This window comes from Gossypium raimondii, chromosome 8 (assembly GCF_025698545.1).
Source record: "Gossypium raimondii isolate GPD5lz chromosome 8, ASM2569854v1, whole genome shotgun sequence".
Taxonomy (NCBI): domain Eukaryota; kingdom Viridiplantae; phylum Streptophyta; class Magnoliopsida; order Malvales; family Malvaceae; genus Gossypium; species Gossypium raimondii.
In genome coordinates this window covers 23,338-43,124 of record NC_068572.1, presented here as the reverse complement: position 1 = coordinate 43,124, position 19,787 = coordinate 23,338, and the positions used below count along the sequence as shown (strand labels likewise).

Below are 19,787 nucleotides of genomic sequence, written 5' to 3'. Positions count from 1 at the left end.
TTAAAAAATCAAATTTTAAAATGATTAATAAATATTTTTAATGGAATTAGTGAATAACTCTACATTAAATTAAAATCTACTTCCTAAAAGAAGTACTATAAAGATCTATCTCAAAGCTATTTTTAACATCCTAATGCATAGGAGCATAGATAAGAGTACCATTATCAATTCTCATTCTCGCTTTCGCCATCTAATCAGCTGTCATATTATACAAAGGAAATAGCTCTCACCAAGGCTAGTTAACTTGAGCAAGCCTCATGATCATTTAATAAGCTCACTACAGCGACTTTGTCAACATATACCAGAGACCAGTCAAACTGCAAACCTTCCAACACTACTGAAAGTTCTGCCTAACAACTAGTCGGCATTGGAGTCACATTTATGACACCCCCAACAGAACTAATGCCTGAAATGGTAGGGACTGTACCATTAGTCAGCTCAATTCCAGCCCGAGTTACATCTTTGTTATCCGTGCGACCAGAAAAGTGTTTCGCCGGAATACTTTCTTCACTTCCATGCCTGTCAAATAAAAGACGCAAAGAATACATTCCAATATACACCACTACCATTATAGACAGTACTAGTCCAGAGGTTATCGTATGACCAAGCCAGCAAATAAAATATCAAAATCACTCGGATTCAGCAACTTATACCAGAGTCTTTTACCCATTGTACAGTCGCGGAGTATTTTAATAAAATTTTCATAACTAATTATTTAATACAATTAAAATAGTGCATGGTCGGCAGAACATTCTAGTAGCATATAGATTGGATTGGCTGGATGAGAAACTGTGTATGGTGATGGTCCATGCTAGGGTCTCATCAGTCAAATCAAATCACAGTAATAGACTGATTATTATTCCCTAATTCCCTCCCACAATTTTAAATGGGCTTGTGGGAATGACAATTAATTAGAGGACAACAATTTTTGATTATAATTAATTTAATCAATTTTGAGTTTAATTAATTTGGTTTGAGAGTTTGGTTATCAATTATTAAAATCTATAATCCAACCAATTGACTTAATAGTTAAAAAAACATTTTAAATATATTTATATTTTATACTTAACCCAACCCAATAATAGGTCAAGGCCAAATATTTATATTTAATACAGCCCAATAAAATTAAATGAGAACCCAACAAATTAAATATATTTAACTCTAAATTTAAAAACCTAAACCCAGCAATTTAAACTAAATTAAATAGATATAACAATAAATCATGAATCAATTCTCTGTGCTCCCAAGAGCGCTTCGTGGTGTCCTAGAGAAAGCAGTACCTTCTGCGGCTTAGGATGGAAGAAAGTGGTGGTGAGGATAGAGAGGGTAGGGACGAGATCTCCCTTTTAGCAGATGAACTTATTCAATTAACGGTTAAGGGGTCAAAGGTGGTACCAAATTCCAAATCAACGTTGATATGCACAGTTTGGACAGGAAAACTATACAATCAAGAAGGCTTTAGGGCACAGATGAGGAGTATTTGGAAGACCAGGAAAAAGTTTGAGATTCAGAGGGTAAGGCAAAATCTATACTTGATAGTTTTTGAATTGGAAGAAGATTTGAAGTCAATTTTGGAAGGAAGACCGTGGCTGTTCCGTAAGAGTCTTATTTTATTCAATAGATTAAGTCAGGAGATGGAGAGAGATCAAATTAGTTTGACTTCTTCACCGTTCTGGATAAAAATTGATTCGCATCTACTAGAGTTTGATAAGAAGGATCTCATGCATGCAATTGGTGTCACATTCGGGGGGGTTATCAGATCTGAAATAAGTGATACTTGCTGCATACTCAGAATTAGTTTGGATGTTCGAAAACCACTACGTCGAGGTATCTTCGTCTCAAGCATTAATGTTAAAAAAATGTGGGTTCCTTTTAAATATGAGAATCTGCCAATTTTTTGTTTTGGTTGTGGAAGATTGGGACATGGATTTACAGATTGTACTCAAATAATACCTGCAAGAAACAGCAAAATCAGCAGTGATCCACCTTATTCAATGGCTTTAAAAGCAGAGTCAAAACAAGTTGGGAAAAAAAGTTTGCAATTTAGTACTATGTGGAGGTTTGCGGGGGTTCAGAGCTCATACATAGGAGGTCAAGAAGTGCTGATAGGAAGTTCCAAAGAATTTGATAAGAAGAAGCAGAAGTTGAAAGAAATCCAGGAGAATATGGAGATGATGGGAGGGAAAGATTTGTTGAAGCAGCAGAAAAACAAATTTAGGACAGCGGAGGTCGTGAAGATCGATAATAGCAAAGCACAAAAGTGTACAGACATTAATCATGAAAAGAGAAGGAGTTGGAAAATTATTAAAACAATGGACATAGAGGTAGAAGTAGCAGATGCTAATAGAATGAGGAAGCGAAAGTTCACAGAAGAAGGCAGCCCGAGGAGTGGTGAAAGGGATGGAATTAAAAGAGTGAAAATGGTTGAAGTAGATGTATGTGAAAGCGCCTGCTCAGAAGGAACGATGGAGAGTGCGAAGCAAACGGAGGTACAAAATTTATCAAGATCGGCGGCTGCCAATAGGCAAGCCGACCGGGCGTTATGAAAATAATAAGCTGAAATCTTCGTGGATTGCAGAGTCCACGGGCAGTGAGGAGGCTTTGCTTTCTTTTAAAGCAACACAATCCCCAAATGGTCTTCTTAATGGAGACAAAGTTAGATAAACATCGTATGGAAAAAGCTAGAAGGCAATGTGGTTTCAACAATGGTATCGACATTGAAGCTGAGGGTACGCGGGGTGGATTAAGCTTGGCATGGAAAGGAGAAATTGAAGTTTTGCCAAGAACCATATTGATGTTATGATAAAAAGAGGTGACGCTGATGTCGAAGTTGAATGGAAATTCACGAGGTTTTATGGTTCGCCCTATGTTAAAGATAAAAGTGCTACATGGAATTTGTCAAAGAAATTGGGACAAGATAGGAGTCATCCCTAGATGGTATGCAGTGATTTTAATGAGATATTTTTTTCTTATGAAAAACACGGGGGTGCACCAAGGGAGGAGAGTCGAATGGAGGCGTTCAGAGAGACTCTAGGAGATTGTTTACTTGAAGATGTGGGTTATTCAGGGGTCTGGTTTACTTGGGAGAGGGGAATTTCATCGGAAACGAATATTAAAGAGAGACTTGATAGGGGGTGGCAAACAACAAGTGGAAGCTATTATTTACAGCAGGTATCATCAAGCATTTAACTCATTCTATGTCTGATCATTGTCCAATTCTTGTTAATACAAAATGTAGAGACAATCATAAAGGCAATGAAAGATTCAAATTTGAGGCATGGTGGATTATGGATGATACAATTGAGGAAGTAGTTAGAGATTCTTGGGAGTCAGGAGTCGACACAATTTCTGATAAGCTCGAAAGATTAAAGATTGATTTAAGGGTATGGGCAAATTTAATAAAAGAACGAAGAGAAGGCTTGAAGAAAAAGCTTACTAAACAGCTTGAATTATTAATGGAGCAAGATAGGAGCGATGAAGTCATTGGAGAAATGATCGATACCATAATTCATTTAAACATGGAGATTGAGAAGGATGAGCTCTATTGGGAACAAAGGGCAAGGGCAAACTGGCTTAAGGCAGGAGACCGAAATACGGCTTTTTTTCATAGATTAGCCACAATGCGGAGGAAAATTAATACAATTTCAAAGTTAGATATGGGTGATGGGAGAGAGGCTAATGAAGCTAGTGAGATTAATGAAGTGGCTACCAGGTACTTTCAGAACTTATTTACATCAAGTGAAGTAGGAGATCCTTCTCATCTTCTAACAGGTATCGATAGTAAGATTTCGGTTGATATGAACAGTGGCTTGAAGAAGAAATTTACAGCAGAAGAAGTTCACGAAGCTTTGAAAGGAATGGGTCCCACAAAAGTACCAGGTCGGGATGGTTTTCCAGCATTATTCTTTTAGAAATTTTGGTACATTGTAGGCAAGGAAGTTGTTGATTTCTGTCTGGGTATTCTTAATGAAGGTAAAAATTTTGGTCCTTTCAATCAAACAGAGATTGTGCTGATTCCAAAAATCCCTAACCCAACTAGCTTAGCAAACTTTAGACCTATCAGTTTATGTTCAGTTCTTTATAAAGTGGTGGCGAAAACAATTGCAAATCGACTTCAAATTTGTATTGGTAGGTGTATTGATGCAGCTCAAAGTGTGTTCGTCCCAGGAAGGCTTATTACAGATAATGTGCTTCTTGCCTATGAGATTTTGCATACATTTAGATAAAAAATAATAGGGAAAATATGGTTGTTAAACTCGATACATTTAGATTTTGCCTATGATAGGGTTGAATGGGGCTATTTAAAAGAAGTCGTGTTATGTATGGGTTTTGATATTGAATGGGTAGAGTTGGTCATGAAATGCATTTTTACTACGTCCTATGTTGTGAATACTAATGGGAGTTGTGGGAGAAGCTTTAAGCCAACAAGAGGTTTGAGACAGGGAGATCCTTTGAGCCATTTTCTCTTTTTGATGTGTAGTGAGGGATTATCAGCCTTGATGAGAATGGCATCGAAGGAAAAGTTGTTAAAATGAGCAAAGGCAAGTAGAATAGGCCCAGAAATTACACATCTACTCTTTGCAGATGATTGTATTTTGTTTGGGGAAGCAACAGGAATGGGGCAATGGTGCTAAAAGAAATTTTGAAGGAATATGGTAAAAGTTCCGGTCAATGAGTCAATTTTAACAAATCTACTATCTTTTACAGTACAAAGACTACAGAAGATAAAAAGAACGAAGTCTCGGTAATTATGGGGATTCGAACATCAACAAATATGGATAGATATCTAGGACTTCCAAATGTGGTGGGCAGACGGAAAAAGGGATCTTTTTAATATCTCAAAGAGAAAATTTACAGCAGAATCGATGGGTGGAGCACCAGAATGTTGTCGAAAGGAGGAAATGAAGTTTTTATGAAGTCGGTCCTACAGGCTATTCCAACATATGCAATGTCGTGTTTTTTGCTACCGAAGTCTTTTTGCAGAGATTTAGAAGGCATTTTTGCTAAGTTCTTGTGGCAAAAAGCTCATGGGAGAAAAGGAATTCATTGGTGTAAATGGACATACTTGTGCCGGTCTAAAAGAGAAGGTGGTTTGGGATTCAGAGATTTGGCTAAATTTAATGTCTCCTTATTAGCTAAACAGGGTTGGAGAATTTTGACCTATCCAGATTCGTTATTAGCTCAAGTTTTAAAAGCAAAATATTTCCCGAATAATAATTTCCTAGATTCATATTTGGGGAACAATGCTTCGTATACGTGGAAAAGTATTTGGGCTACAAAGAGTATTTTAAAGGAAGGTATGTGCTGGAGAGTAGCCAGGGGGAACTAATTACAGTTGGCCGCGACAATTGGATCCCTGATGTGGGAAGAAACAGATTATTAGCTATAATCACGAATTTGAACGATTGTAAAGTTGCCGATGTAATCAATCAAAATAACAGAACATGGAAGGAAGAGTTGATAATTTCTACCTTTCCAGAGGATGTAGCGGAGAAGATTATTGGTATCCCATTGGCAAATGATCCCCATGATGACTTCCGGGTCTGGAGTGCTGACGCGTCAGGTGAATTCATAGTTCGTAGCTCCTATAAACTATTACAGAATATCGAGGATGACCCTAGAGCTTATGCTTTACAAGAAGGCTACAATGAATTCTTCAGGAAATTATGGTTGCTAAATCTTCCCTTAAAACTCAAAATTACAATCTAGAAGATATCGTGGAATTTTTTAGCTACACGAGTTAATCTATTTCAGAAAAAGCTAATAAACACTACAGTGTGTCCACGATGTGGAGTTGGTTCAGAGAGTATAAATCACAATTTCCGCGAATGTCCTGTGTCAAAATCAGTATAGAAGGAATTGCCATGTAATGCTTTGGTGCAAGAACAACAGATGGAGTTTGCAGAGTGGCTCACCGAAGTTTTTGTGAAGAACTCGGAATCTCAGTGTAGGATGTTTTGCTGTACATTATGGGCTATTTGGGGAGACCGAAATAATAGAGTGCATAATAAAGTGAGCAAATCTGGAAAAAAAATAAGTAGATTTGTTAGTAGCTACATACAAGAGTTGGATGGGATAGAAAAAAGTAAAGCAGAATCTTATAAATCTACAAGCAAATGGAAGAAGCCACCTGACCAGATTGTGAAGATAAACTTTGATGCAACATATGACGGAAATAGTAAACAATCGGCTACGGGAATTGTGGCTAGAGACAACGAAGGCAAGGTCTTACTCTCATGCTCGATGATTTACCAACAGGTGGCATCCACTTTTGCGGCAGAGGCGCTCGCGAGCCGGAAAGCGATCAAAATAGGTAAAGAAATGAAATGGAGAAAAATCATTATTGAAGGAGATTCACTATCGATAATAAAGAAATGCAGATCTAATATCTCAGATAAATCAAAGGTGTGTGCCTACATCAGTGATATTTATAAGCTACAATCAAGTTTCCAGGAATGCAGATTTGAACATGTTCCAAGAGCAGTAAACAACCTTGCGCATATGATAGCAAAAGCAACGTTGAGGGATAAACGAATATTATACCTGGTTGAGGGAGTCCCAGAATATGCAGAAGATCAGAGTGGGAGGGATCGAGGGGGGGAATCGGATTGAATGATAGGGATGAAAATGAAATGGGTAAACCGAGAGGTAGCAGGTAAAGCAATGACAAAACAATGGGTTTCCTCGAGAGTATGATTTCATCTTGAAGAAGTTTTGGCAGGTGAAAGAACAAGACGATTGAAAGTTTTGATGCTGATTGGGAAAGATTTTACAGCAGCATTAATGGCTTCCAGAAGGTTCAATTATGCTGCTTTTTAGGATCTAATGGTAGTAGCCTTTTGACGTTTCAGTTTTTTTTCATTTTTTATTATTTTGTTTTGGTGATAGGATAAGGCTCAAACCGGGCCTGGACTGGTTCTGTTTCGTTTTTTCATTTTTGAATTCAATAATGCAGCCCAATCTGTAACTATTTTTCAAAAAAAAAAAAAAACAATAAATCATGAATCATTATAATATAATCCAAATGAAAATATAAATCCCCCACCCCACCCAAAACGACAGTTTCAGTAGCATTTTTTTCCAGTTTCTTCTCAAGCGGTGACACCTCCGTTAGTTCTCCCCGACCGCCCAACCGTCGTTCATCTCACAGACTCACACCGTATAGCCTCCCTCATTCTACAAGCCGGGGAACCTCACCTCACCATTCGACCTCCCTCTTTCAGATTCAGTAAGGTATTTCTTGATTTAGGATTGAACCTCATTGACATTTGTGATTATTGATTGTTATTTGCGTTCTTTGTGATTGATTACCACTTAATTTTTGTTGGTAATCTTTTTTAAAAAAGTTTTCAAAGCTTTCATAGATTAAAATAAATAAAACTTCTCATTTTTTTAAACTTATGTTTAGTTACTTTTCTTCAATTTGTTGTTACTCTTTCTTATTAAAACTCCTCACTAATTCATACTCTGTTTATGAAATTTGATTTATTCTAATTTCGAAAATCATCTAATTGCAACCATTTCAGCCATTTGCGGACACAGATGATGCTATATATACATACAACTTCCTATTTGTGCTGTTATGGTCCTTCAGTTCTTGGCGTCCGCTACTTGTTATTGAGTTCCTGGGCGAATTTTTCCTCAAAACTTTCCAGCATTTCATTTTTGACATAAATGTTAGAGCAATAAACTTGGTAATTGTATTGTAATTAAAAATTTATATCCAAATATTCGGTTCCCAGTAGCTAATTTTTATTTGCTATAAAAATTCACATTGTACAGTAAAAAAATGCTATATCCTGAAAAAAAGTTGGTTAACTGACCGAACCAACCGAAGTTAAGTCGGTTCAGTTAGGTTGGATATGGCACTCCAAGGCGGGTTGGTTATCTTAGGTTAATGTCAGTTAAGTCGGTTACATACAAATAACCGACTCGCTCACCCCTACAACTCACTCATTCGGCATTTGAATTGACTAAAAAGCTTTTGGACTCTTCATCCTGCCAGCTCCAATCCATCACATTTGATTTCCTCAGCTCAGCTGCCTTGCCTTGCCTTGGATGGATTTCATTCTCTTCCTTTCCAGTCTCTGACTCTGTTACTGCCACTTAGAGTTGCCAGATTTTCAAACTAACTGACAGCCAATTTCTCATTTACTACCACTATCATTATTGCTAACACTATCATATCTGGTAAGAATAATAAGATCCTTCATTTTAACATTGAACGAACAAACAATTGATTGATTTATACATACCAAAGTTTATTAATGTTCTTTTCTCTCTGTACTAACAACGGATTATGTCTCCTGCTCTTACTCTCAAGTCTCAATGTTTGCATTCCTTCATTAATTTGATTGAAAATCTATCTTAGGTTTTTAGAGCTTAATCAAAATTGTAGGCTTATTTGCTCTCTCTGGATCTCAGCTATTCTGTTGCATTGTATTCAAGATTTTCAAGTATTTGTAGAGAGGGAGCGAACAATGCTGCAGTGGATGGGGGGATCAAGACGGAAAGTCACGATTGTAAGCGTTACCTAATCTGAATTTCACTTTTTGACTAGACTCACTCATTCACTTAGAGGTTTTTACTTGTTGCTTGCTACACTCTTCACAATTTTGCTCCCTAGGTTAGTACTTTTATAACTATTTACATGAACATTTAGTATTTTTGTGCCACCATCCCATCCCAACCCAACCAAGCGCACTACTTGCTATAAGTTAATTTCTACTCCCACACATCTCTCCCCAACATTTCACTACTACTTTCCTGCTTTATTCAATTATATATAATATTATATTCTGCCACATTTGTATTATCGCATAGTGATAAACAAACTACACTGCTACTTTTAGAGTATTACTATGACTATGACTATGACTATGACTATGGCAATCTCATTTTCAACTGCCATTGGGTATCTACAAATAATACAAATACTTTTGTGCATGCTGTCCTGTCTCTCCACAATCTCAGTCAAGGAAATCTACACACAACAGGTACACAACGTTACTCTATTTTTACTTTTATTTGTTACTCATCAATCATTTTCCTACCTGTCAAGCACTGTAACATAATATCCAATAAATTGCCACCTACTTTTGTGGAAATTATTTCCTACTTGATGCTTTCCTTTTTCTTGTTATTGTCAAGGCAAAGGCAATACTTTGAACAAAGGAAACAACAAGAAAAGACAACAGGTTATGAGGACCATGCTGATGAAACTAGCATAGCTGGACGACATCAAAAGGAATGTCGATCTCTGGATATCCTCAGCTTGCTAAACCTCTCAACTTTTTCTGCTGTCGGCAAGTGTTATCCCAGCAGTAAGTGTCCTAAATTTCTTTTACCGGACAACTGATTTAGGCAACCCAAATAAGATCGCTTGAAATGTCAAGCTGATAATCACCTGCATCTATGACCTCCATGCTCTGCTCTTTAGCAACAGGAATTTAGCAATATTTTTGTATGTCTCTTGAAATTATCTTCAATCTTATTTTCATGTCTGAGTCACCCGTTCAATTCTTTCAGTGGTATGTTTTCAGTGCTTTATTCGATATGTAGGTTTCTCTACTAATGCATCATGTGAAAATTTGAAAGGACATGCTAATGTGTTTTTACCAGGGAACTATATCTATCTCAATATTCGTAGACATATGTATAAGGGCTACTATGTGCTAGTCATAGGAAGTGCCTCACTAGAGATCACTACTTTTTGATACATGGATGGCGTGTTGCATTTTATGCTGTTGTTCAAATTTTGACCAGCCTTGGTTTTTCTCCCTTGTATTCTTTGTTTTTAACCAAGTAGGAAGTCATTGTAAGTCTGGTCCTTCGACAATTAAGTATCAAATGCCAGAGGATCCAGCGAAGATCATTACAAGTTCAGTACCCCCTTCTTATTCTGTTAAAATCGAGGAAGCAGGTATCTGTTAATATCTCTGTGCATAACTTTGTGAACTAGGGTGTAACTTCTCTGGGATCCATGGGGTTTCAGTGCAAAATGCCATTTGCTGGTGCAGGTGCTCCACCATCAAGCTATCAAGGAGAGTTACAATGCCCAAAGTAGGTCAATACTTTATGTCGCACTGAAATCATATTTGTGTAACTAAAAATATCCTCTATTACACATAAACATCAAATCTCTTTTGATTTAGGTGGTGCTAGGCAGACAAATCTGCAAAAATTTAAACATAGCTACAATTATTTATATTAACAACTTGATGTTAATGTTCAATTACTATTGCGTCTGCTTTTACCAAAAAAATAAAGAAAGCTTAAGCAATGTAATATTTTGACATAATAATTGTGCATTGACTAAAATGGAGACTACTTTCTCAAATCATCAAGAACGCTTGCTGACACTGTGAAAAGCTAATGCTTGTTTTGCTGCACAGGATTTCATTTAGCGATCATGATAATCATGATTTAAATGCTTCCAATGATAGTTTGGATCTCTGGAATGCAGCCACTGAGAATCGTAAGTTGTAATGTTGGACTATTGGTTATATACAAGATCTCAACTAATTTGGTTTACAATTTCCATATGTCCTGACAGGAATGTAGCTAGCCAAAAAAGTATATTATTTTCTTATTGCAATATGTAACTCCGGCATACTATTAGGATTCTTTTTTCTTGATGTTTTTAACTAAATATATAGTTCTCTTCAAATTTTTTCTCCATCATTTACTTTTCCAGAATTATCTGTTTTCGACATGCTTATTAATGATGAATCAGAGGTGGGTTCAGAAAGAAGTCTGGTTCATGAAGCTCATGTTGCTTTTTCAGTTGAAGGTATGATACATTAACCATGGAGGGAGTCATTAAGGCGGTAGGTCATGCAGAAGTCGATTTTCCAAAGAAACTATAAGCAAACTTACATAAACAACTGTTTTTGATGAAGTTTCCTCTTTTTATTTGAAATTTATCGTTGTTTGAAACGAAGAGTTAATTTTACAATTGCCTGTAAATATAAATAAAAGAACCACAGTAAGCCAAAAATTGGACACGGTAGGAATCGCCAGAAGATAAGTGGATAACTTCTAAATAGAATAGTAGCAAAGAAAGCGGCTAGCGTCTAGAGTAGGAATTACAGTTATCCTTACCCATTTAGGCTCTAATTAACCTGCTAGTGCATCGCTAAAGAAGGTATCTCAACTTTGATTAATTACTTGTTTTCTATGTTATCAAGATACTGATGCAGTGATATTGGTTTTCAAATTTCAACATCCTAATAACATGGTATTACCCAAATTTATTCTGGTTTATCAGGTTTAGGTAAGATCAGAACAAAGACTCCATTGCACTCACCAAAGCAAGGGGGCAGGTAATGGATAATCTGCAAGATCTATCATATTCCCTATTCACTCGCTAGATAGTTGTCCTAATACCAGTTAGTTTTAGTTTCCTAGACTACTTTCTGTGTCATGTTTTTTCCATGAGCTGCATACTTCATGAATCTATTTTCCATTTAAAATGGTACTTCTATTTGCAAGCAGCAATTAATTGATTCTCTAAATTCAAATTTGTAGTTTACCTACATCATAAAAGAAGGGAATATGAGATTTCCAAAGAAAATAAATATGTTTATCACCAACCTGGAATTATTTTTGATAGGTGTGATATGATGTGTAAGAAAATCTGGTTACACTTCAAAGTTAATTGTTTGTTGAGGTATGGACTGGTAAAGTGAAATTTTACTTATGTAACTGATATGACACATTTAACTGGTGTAGGATGTATTTAAGGTGTGCCTGAGAATTTCCTTCTATCATTCTTACAATTTTTTTTTCCCTGAAAAGGTGTCGTTGATAAACCTCGTGGGAAGATTCCTTTATTTCATTTGGCCCTCTAAGCAGTAAATAGTTAAGTTCTTTTCATGGCATGAAGCCAAACAGTTCGAAGTTTTTGTACAACCACTCAATAGTGAAAACTACTGAGAGATTTGTAGTCTTAGGTTCTCATTTCTCACTATCTTCTATTCTTTTTTATCTTCTTGTGGACTATGTTCAACTTACTTCGGTCTGTCACACAGCTTATATATTTTAGATTCCATGAGACTGACACATTCTTCAGCAGCTGAGTGCTAATTGTTTGTTTGAACAAAGTTTATATGATGTATTTCCTGATAAACTAAAAGTTATAGAATTAAGGAGTGGTAAAATTTTATCTAAACAGATCTTAACTTTCTGCTATTGTAGAATCTCTTCTGATGATTGCTCATTAGCCTGGAACTTTTCAAGGCAACTAAACTCATTGAAGGGTTCTAACTTTGTGCTAAATGATAGTGAACTAGAAGTGGTGAGAGAACAAATTGATACTCAGTTTCTTATTTCTATGCTTCCTCTAAATTAATCTTTTCCTTGAAAAATAACGTTCACATTAAACCTCTTTCATTTACAACATTAGCCTCCCAAGAATATCATGTTTGTGATTGTGCATCTTAATGTTGTTTAACCTTAAATGATGGGATCGGACTATCAAATGAAATGCTCACTTTTTCTTCATTTGCTTCTTTTTGCAAATTGAATGTATTATATTCTCCTTAAAATTAAACTCAAGTTTCTTATCTTAAATTTGGTAGAGAAGGATTATTTTTATCATGTGCTAAATGCAGGATGCTATGATGCAGGACATGGATGTTCCACTTGGTAGCAGTCCTTCGCAGTTCTCAGTCGATATAACTGATTCACATGGCAATTGGAAGCCAAACCTCTCCACTTTTTCTGATGACATGCAACTTGATAGCCATTACAGAAATAGCAAGTGCTCTTTTGGTGACACTGACATTTCCTACAACATAGGAAGGGAAGATATATGGGATGGTGAGTCTCAGCTTTAGTCGGTGTTTGTTTTTTTTTTCATGAATCACAATTCTTATTGTTCATTTTACACATTGCACCAACTTGTGATTAAGATATTCAGAAATTCTTTTGCCTATCTTCACTTATTGTTTCAAACATAGATTTTATGTTAGTCATAGTGAATATCTTTTGCAGCAGACTATCATTCTTGTTGTCTGTGTCAATAAGTACTATTTTGAACTAGTTCTTTTTTTCACTAAGCTTTTCTCATATTTAGACATCATTATACTGTGGAGGCTTCTCTGGTGCAACATGTCATTTCTTTTTTTTCTTATATGTTTGTCAGCTAAAGTTAGCTACCTAGATGATGGCTTTCCCCATGAAAGGGAAGATGACATTTCTTGGAAATACTGGCCACACAAAATAGATGGTAATTCTGGAGATTTTTTGGATTATGAAAATGGTGAGATACCAGATAATGCTTTTGAAGGAATTACATGCTGAGGAAAAGGTTAGAAATCAACAGTGAATATTTCCTTGTTCTGAGATATAGGAGTATACCTTTTCTTTTTGATGAATTCATTACATCTATGCAGGGGTGTCAAAGCAACAAATTTGAATAGTTTAGGTGCTATTTCTCATTCAATTTATGGAATAGTTTAACTCAACACTTTTTATTTAATATTAACAGGACAAATTAGTTTTTAATTATTGCTTTGTTATTGGTTTTTTGCTGCATATGCTAACTTTGAACACAAATTATGATATGGCGTCATCCCTTTGTCCTTTAAGAATTTGGAGTGCTCTATTTCACTTACTGAGAATTTTCTGTGGGGGAAATCTCCAGATTCTTGGGATGATTGTTGGCTCAAGTTACTTCCAAGAGGGAGGAGTTAAATGTGAAAGTGTGGTTGCCTTATTTCTTTCATGTTATTATTCTTTACTTGATGCATCTATGGTTAGAATTGTGATTAAGAATGTTTTCCATCCACCTCTAATTCTTTCTCTTTTTCCACAATCAGATCCTTCTCCAAAGCATTTATCATCAAAAGTTGGTCATGATTTGACAACTTTAATTGGGGAAAGGTATGAAATTTCCCTCCAAAGGTACTTGGGAAATTGGCCTTCTTTTTATTTAATTTTCTAAATAGAACGGTTGCTTTGATATAGTGGCAGGTGTAACCCAATTCAAACGAATTATCATGTAAAGATTTGCCAGCCCAACCAGGTTGGCCTTTTTTTGGGACTGAAGATGTAAAGGATAGCTTGAGCTTGCTGAGGTAAATTATAGCAACTTTTTGTTGCAAGGTGATTTGGTTGGAAGGTACTACTTTAACTTACATGTTTCCTCTCTCTCTCCCTCCCTCAAGCTTTAGCAGTGAAGAATCATGCTCTTCTAGCGCAGGTTACGTTTGATTTCATAAATTGCTTTGACAATTCATTGTCATTTTGTAGTCTTTAATGAAAAGCTCCTCTTGTGAAACTAAAGCAATCATTTAAAATATTTAATTGCAGTGAGGGGTGAAACGATAGACAGTTCACCTCCAAATCTAATGCCTAGGCAGAGCAGAAGAATATGTAGTACATTTGGTAGGACCAGAATGAAGTATGATCTGGACAATGATTTTGCCAAGGAAACACGTTGCGAAGACAGAGATAATTTTGGGCAACCATCTGGCAAATATATGAGGACTCCAGTTCCGCTCAAGTCAACAGCAACCAAGCGTGCAAGCTATTATCTCCAAGGGGGAATAGAACTATCTCAAAATGGTTGCTTGAGGAAGGATGCAATGGAGTTGATATAGATTTGGGTTTCAGTTCTTTCCATTGCACCTCACAGGCAAACCTTCCATCTGTAGGATCCCAGCTGTGGGCTGAAGATCCTATTGGTGCCTTTCCTGTTCCTGAACTGAATCTTAATGTCAAATCTTGCTTTAATACACCTAAGCACAGTGAATCTATTCACTGTTTGCCTTTTAGCTGTTTCACATCCGAGAAGTTTGCTTTTTGCCAACCATTGAATCAAACAAACGCTTTTGATTCTCCAGTATTCTCAAATATCGGGGCTGGATCAATCAAGCATGCCCTATCTCCAGATTCAGGAAGACAAGGTGTTCCTTTGGATTTGTTTGATGCTGGTCAGCATAGAGAGATTGGATTTCTTGATTTATCAGTACGAGGACGAGTTAATGGAGATGATAAAAGAAAACCAAAGTCCCCACCAGCCAACTGCAAACAGTTAGAATTTGAAAGGAAAATTGCTTTGGAAATGATTTATTATTTTCAAAGGAGCCCATAGTAATGGGTGGTTCAAATCCGAATAACAAGGAGGATGAATTCAATGAAGCAAAAGATGGAACTCTAGAAACAAAGGGGAGCCTTGGTGTGGAAACATCACCATCTGTTAAGATCCATGAGAAAGGAGAGAGCAAAGGGTAACTATAATCTACTCGGATTTCATCTTTCCAATTTGCCATCACTTTTTTTCCTTGCCCTCTGTCAAGTAAGATGCTGAGATAAGGTTTTTCATTGCTGCTAGATATGAGTGTGATGTAGAAATTCCACTTCCTTGTCAAAGCGGGACAGAACAGAAGGTATGTCTTCTTTTAGCTTACGGTTTTTTTAATATATACACATATATGCATATTAAAGTTTGAACTGCCATTAGATGTTTGCTTGATGTTCTGGATTCATGTATAACGTTTGAATCAGAGCTTAATGCAGGAACAGAAATGAAAGGTCCAAGGTTGAGGAGGGAAAAGCTATAAATAGAGGAGAGTAAGGTGGGGATAATCTAAGCAGGTGGGAAAACTAGCTATGTTCAATTTGTTTAGCTAGAGAAAGTTGCAAGGAAAGGAAAGGGAACATTTGATTATGCCTTGCCTTGGACATTATTATCGTCATCAACAACTTGAAAATGTATAAATAGAGTTGGAGATTGGGTAACAGGGGATGCTAGGTTTTCTGATTTTCTCTAATCGACACACTTTTAAGTAGCAGAAAATGGTTAAGAGGCGACACTTTTTTTTTTTTGTTAACTGCCTAGAATTGAACTAAGCTCTTTTGCAATTGCTATTGCTAATCCCAGCAACTACTCCATCTGTCAATGTGTAATGTTTCATTTCTCTGCTAATGATGGCCACATCCTGTGGAAGGGTGGTTGCCTTGCCCCACCTGGAGCCGATCCAACCTTGGAAAGATTTCACCAATTTCGATGTCCACAGAACCCGGGAAAAGACCCCAAGTCAATTAAGTTTTGAACCATTGACATGAAATTGGAAACCCCATTTCGCCTGGTGTTATTGGCATAATAATTGCAGCTTTGGTCCACCGGTTCTATTGTGTGTATTTATATTTTAAATTATAATTTCAACATACTAAAGGGTCTGAGATAATAATTAGACCAGAATAGTAACAAAGCCTAACAAGGTCAAACTAAAATGGTCATTGAACTTCGATGATAATTCTTTTGCCATTGAAATATAAGGTTTTGGTCACTTTGTTTATTAATAGCCGCATTAATTTAAGGGTAAATATACAATTTCATCTCTGAATTATAGTTAATACATTCCATTTGGTACTTTTATAATATTTTAATGATAATTTTAAAATGAATATTAAAAAATTTGAAGTATAAAAAAATCTTGAAAATTCCGAAAATTTACTATTTATTATTTGAATTTATAAAAATATTTTTAAAATTATAATTATGTAAAAAATTTAAAAATCATAAAAAATTAACAATTGTATAATAGTTTTGTTTATTATCAACTTAACGTGAACAAAAGTTTCAGTCATCAACTCCCCAAAATCAAATTTTTAATAAAATCACTTTGCCCAGAACCGGTCCCGCAGATGTGAATTTAATAAAATTTAAAATACTTTGCTTTTCTGGTCTGTTCAGTAATCCATACTGAGCTTTATGTCATTGGAAACCCACTGCGAATTTAACCAATGTGTATTTCCACTCAAGCTCAGGTTAACAGAAACTAACAGAGCTAAGGGGTTTTACCTATGTTTTCTAGCTGAAGTTGGCCTTTGCTCTGTGGTTCCAGAATGGCCAAATTTAAAAACTAATGCAAGTCTGTGAATAATGCAGGAATCCACAGAGTGAATTGAGGGTCCATCAATAGTGCTGTAACAACTAGTGTAAAGCCAGAGTCCACTGACAATGCAGTGACCCCCAATGTCAAGCCAGAATCACCTGGGAAGATTTGGTAAGTATTCATTAACTGAAAGTTTTCTGGTGATCTAAAAATTCGAAAGTTGTATTTGATGTTTATCTTTAGATATATGCTTATTTGAAGTTTTTCAGAAGATCTGATAGGAAAGTCGTCTTTTAATGTTTTGTTTTCCTAGTGAATAGTCTGCTTCAACATTTGAATCTTGTTCATGTTTCCTTTTCATATGTGCTAATATTACGAGCTTCGACATCTAGTAACATTTTTTAAGAACCTTCATAAAGGCTTTTAACAGCTACCATTTCTTCTAAAAACAAATGCTTTTGGTTGTATCTAACCAAGTGAGGGCCTTTATGATTTTAAAGCCTGGGCCAAGAAACATGTTTTACATTTGCATGCTTGATATGTTGCTTCACGATGAGTTTTGTGGAGATAATCACCACTCAGAGCTTAGTTTCATGAAATGTCATTCTCATACGTGCAAATTAATTTTTGTCATCATGGTGTGTTAATATCAACAACTTAATCAAATCCCCCTTTCTTTTCCTGGAGACCTTCAAAATTCAAATGATGTTTGTTTTGTTTCTTTTAGGTGCTAATCCTGGATTTCAGGTGGAACGAAAACTAGAAGTTGATGACCCAAGTGAAGTGCTACAAATAATGCAAATGCAGGCTATTGATATATATTTTTAATCTAATCGTAGCTTGGATATCTTTAGTAAAATCCTCCTTAAAGTGGGAGGAAGTACGTCACTTGAGCAAATGTTTGAAAAAGAATCCACTCCTTATTATAATTTATGCACTGGTATCTCATTGATATTTAGCAACCCAATCAAGATATCCAAGTGCAATAAAATGCAAAATGTATGAAGAAAATCTTTGTCACAAGATCTGTAATTAACTTGGAAATATAGTGTCATGAAAATGACTGCATAAATTGGAATTGCCAGTAGATCTTTTGCTTTCGATAAGAATTCAATGTATCCATGGGAGAAATACTGAAATCTCATGGAGATATCTTAGAGCTCAATATATTGATGATGGTTATAGATGATTCAAAGGTTGTAATGTGTTAAAAGGATATTCCGAGGGTATTGTGGTGGACTTGTGGTAGATTATTTTTTGCATTTTATAGTAGGCCGATTGTATTGCTTTTAGCTAGATTTGGTCTGCATGAAGTTTTATGTCAGGTCCCAAAGCATTTTTCCACATCAGGTAAATTGATTCCCAGGGGCTCAATGTACATTAGACTGAGTTGTATGGTAGAAGCTTAAATGCCTTCCAGCTTAAGATAACTAGCTTGTATGATCAAAATGTTCTCATTATCTACATGATGTTAGAGCCAGAGAACCTTTAGACAAGCTGTCTTGATGCCGAATCTGGTTAATTCGCTTCACACTACTATTTATATCTCAATGTTCTCTGATGCAGCTTCTTCCAATGCAGTCTGTGAAGCCTTGAAGGATGAACACCTTCAAAAATTTATCTCTGATCTCGATAGCTCCCCAGATGCATTGAATATCAGTGATGTTATTTCCACTTGAAAACCAAGACCTGAGACTTATTTTCCTTTTTGCTGATGTTGTTTGTGTGCCTACTGAATCGTGTTTTTACCTTTTGTTAGGAACTCGACAAAGCTATGGGACTGGATGTTTTTCGCATTTTCGGTGATAAGGCATCTTATCATCTTCAACCAGTTCCGTCTTATATTTCTACTTTAACAATATTCATATTTTCTTCTTCGCCTGTCGGGTTTCTGTATAATTACACTATTGTTGCCCATCAGAACTTGGTAATGCCGAAAGTTTAACTGTCTATTGTTTTCTCTATCATCAGATTTTATCCGCGATCAATCAATGACCACATATCATAAGGCTTCTGAAGTTCTTTCTTCGAATACGTCAATGCCAATATATTTATGTCCAAGAGGGACTAAATACGTCAATGCCAATAAATTTAAAGGGTAAAAAATTAAGAGGGACTAAATATAAATTTACCCTATTTAAAAAATGTATGGTATTTAAGGAAGTTTAAAAAATTCAAGAGGGAAAAATAGAAAATGTTCACTTTTTGGAATAGGGGCCCAAACATGTAAGTATTCCAATTTGAAATGGGATACCACAAGCTAGGGAGTTGATTTTAATATTATAACATAACTGGAAAGAAAATTCTATACTCTGCAATGTCCCAGCTAATATATTAAAAAAAACTTTTAAACTACTACATTTTAATTAAACTAAATATTAAGATAAAAGATTGTGTTATGAAGATTTAACGTTGCATTATTCGCAATCTGAACCTGCTTTTATGTTATTTGGACATAATGCTTTGGATTTTTCTGCGTAGTCATAAAGAATTTTTTATCCGGTACAGATTTTTAACTGTCCTACTGTTGTTAATTTACTTTCTTAGGGCCAGTTCTTCATTGCTTTTGAGAAATGCTTTTAAGAAGTGCTTTTGAGAAATGCTTTTGAGAAGTACTTTTGAAAAATTTGAGTGTTTGGTATTGCTGTCAAAAAGTGGTTTTGAAGAATAAAATGTCCATTTTAGACATGATATTATAAAATAACAAATATGTATTTAAATAATGTTCAAATTAGTTAATATTACGATATTTTAACAAAAATATAAAAAATAATTTATTATAACTTATTGCTAATATTTTAATATATAATATTAATTGTAAATATTTCTTAGTAATTAATATTAATTATTTATAAAATTTAATTAGAATATATAAACTATATTTAAAAATTTAAATATAAAAATTAAATATTTGTAATTAGATATTGACACAATTGTATT

General features: G+C 35.4%; 1 protein-coding gene and 1 long non-coding RNA gene across 13 annotated transcripts; one reads left to right on the top strand and one right to left on the bottom strand.

The window, feature by feature from the left end:
* Positions 1-182: 182 nt before the first annotated feature.
* On the bottom strand, positions 183-6,814 carry LOC105789930 (uncharacterized). 3 transcript variants are annotated; one of them, XR_008198576.1, is made up of 3 exons: positions 6,136-6,814; positions 5,472-6,022; positions 183-519 (listed from the first exon to the last, which is right to left on the bottom strand). It is a non-coding gene; the product is annotated as an uncharacterized LOC105789930 (long non-coding RNA). The 3 variants fall into 3 exon arrangements; XR_008198575.1 differs by lacking the exon at positions 183-519 and adding an exon at positions 5,020-5,356 and having other exon boundaries at positions 6,131-6,814; XR_001132375.2 differs by lacking the exon at positions 183-519 and adding an exon at positions 5,020-5,356.
* A 211-nt stretch (positions 6,815-7,025) lies between these two features.
* LOC105779460 (uncharacterized) lies at positions 7,026-16,129 on the top strand. Of its 10 annotated transcripts, none has more exons than XM_052634780.1 (18): positions 7,026-7,233; positions 8,425-8,522; positions 8,974-8,996; positions 9,151-9,323; positions 9,809-9,922; positions 10,020-10,062; positions 10,395-10,477; positions 10,697-10,792; positions 11,270-11,324; positions 12,199-12,298; positions 12,630-12,822; positions 13,148-13,312; positions 13,824-13,887; positions 13,972-14,081; positions 14,181-14,206; positions 14,317-15,236; positions 15,341-15,395; positions 15,526-16,129. In XM_052634780.1, exons 2-12 carry the CDS (start codon positions 8,481-8,483, stop codon positions 13,303-13,305), a joined length of 1,080 nt encoding a protein of 359 aa, XP_052490740.1. In that variant the 5' UTR covers positions 7,026-7,233; positions 8,425-8,480; the 3' UTR covers positions 13,306-13,312; positions 13,824-13,887; positions 13,972-14,081; positions 14,181-14,206; positions 14,317-15,236; positions 15,341-15,395; positions 15,526-16,129. The 10 variants fall into 10 exon arrangements, with proteins under 10 accessions (XP_052490740.1, XP_052490739.1, XP_052490736.1 ...); XM_052634779.1 differs by having other exon boundaries at positions 14,178-14,206; XM_052634776.1 differs by having other exon boundaries at positions 14,172-14,206.
* The last annotated feature ends 3,658 nt before the right edge of the window (positions 16,130-19,787 follow it).

Excerpts from the sequence above, each read along its gene's own strand:
- LOC105779460 (XM_052634781.1), top strand. The coding sequence starts at position 8,481 with ATGCTGCAGTGGATGGGGGGATCAAGACGGAAAGTCACGATT. Across the intron at positions 8,997-9,150 it reads AGGAAATCTACACACAACAG|GCAAAGGCAATACTTTGAAC; the intron begins GTACACAACGTT and ends GTTATTGTCAAG. Across the intron at positions 9,324-9,808 it reads CGGCAAGTGTTATCCCAGCA|GAAGTCATTGTAAGTCTGGT; the intron begins GTAAGTGTCCTA and ends TTAACCAAGTAG.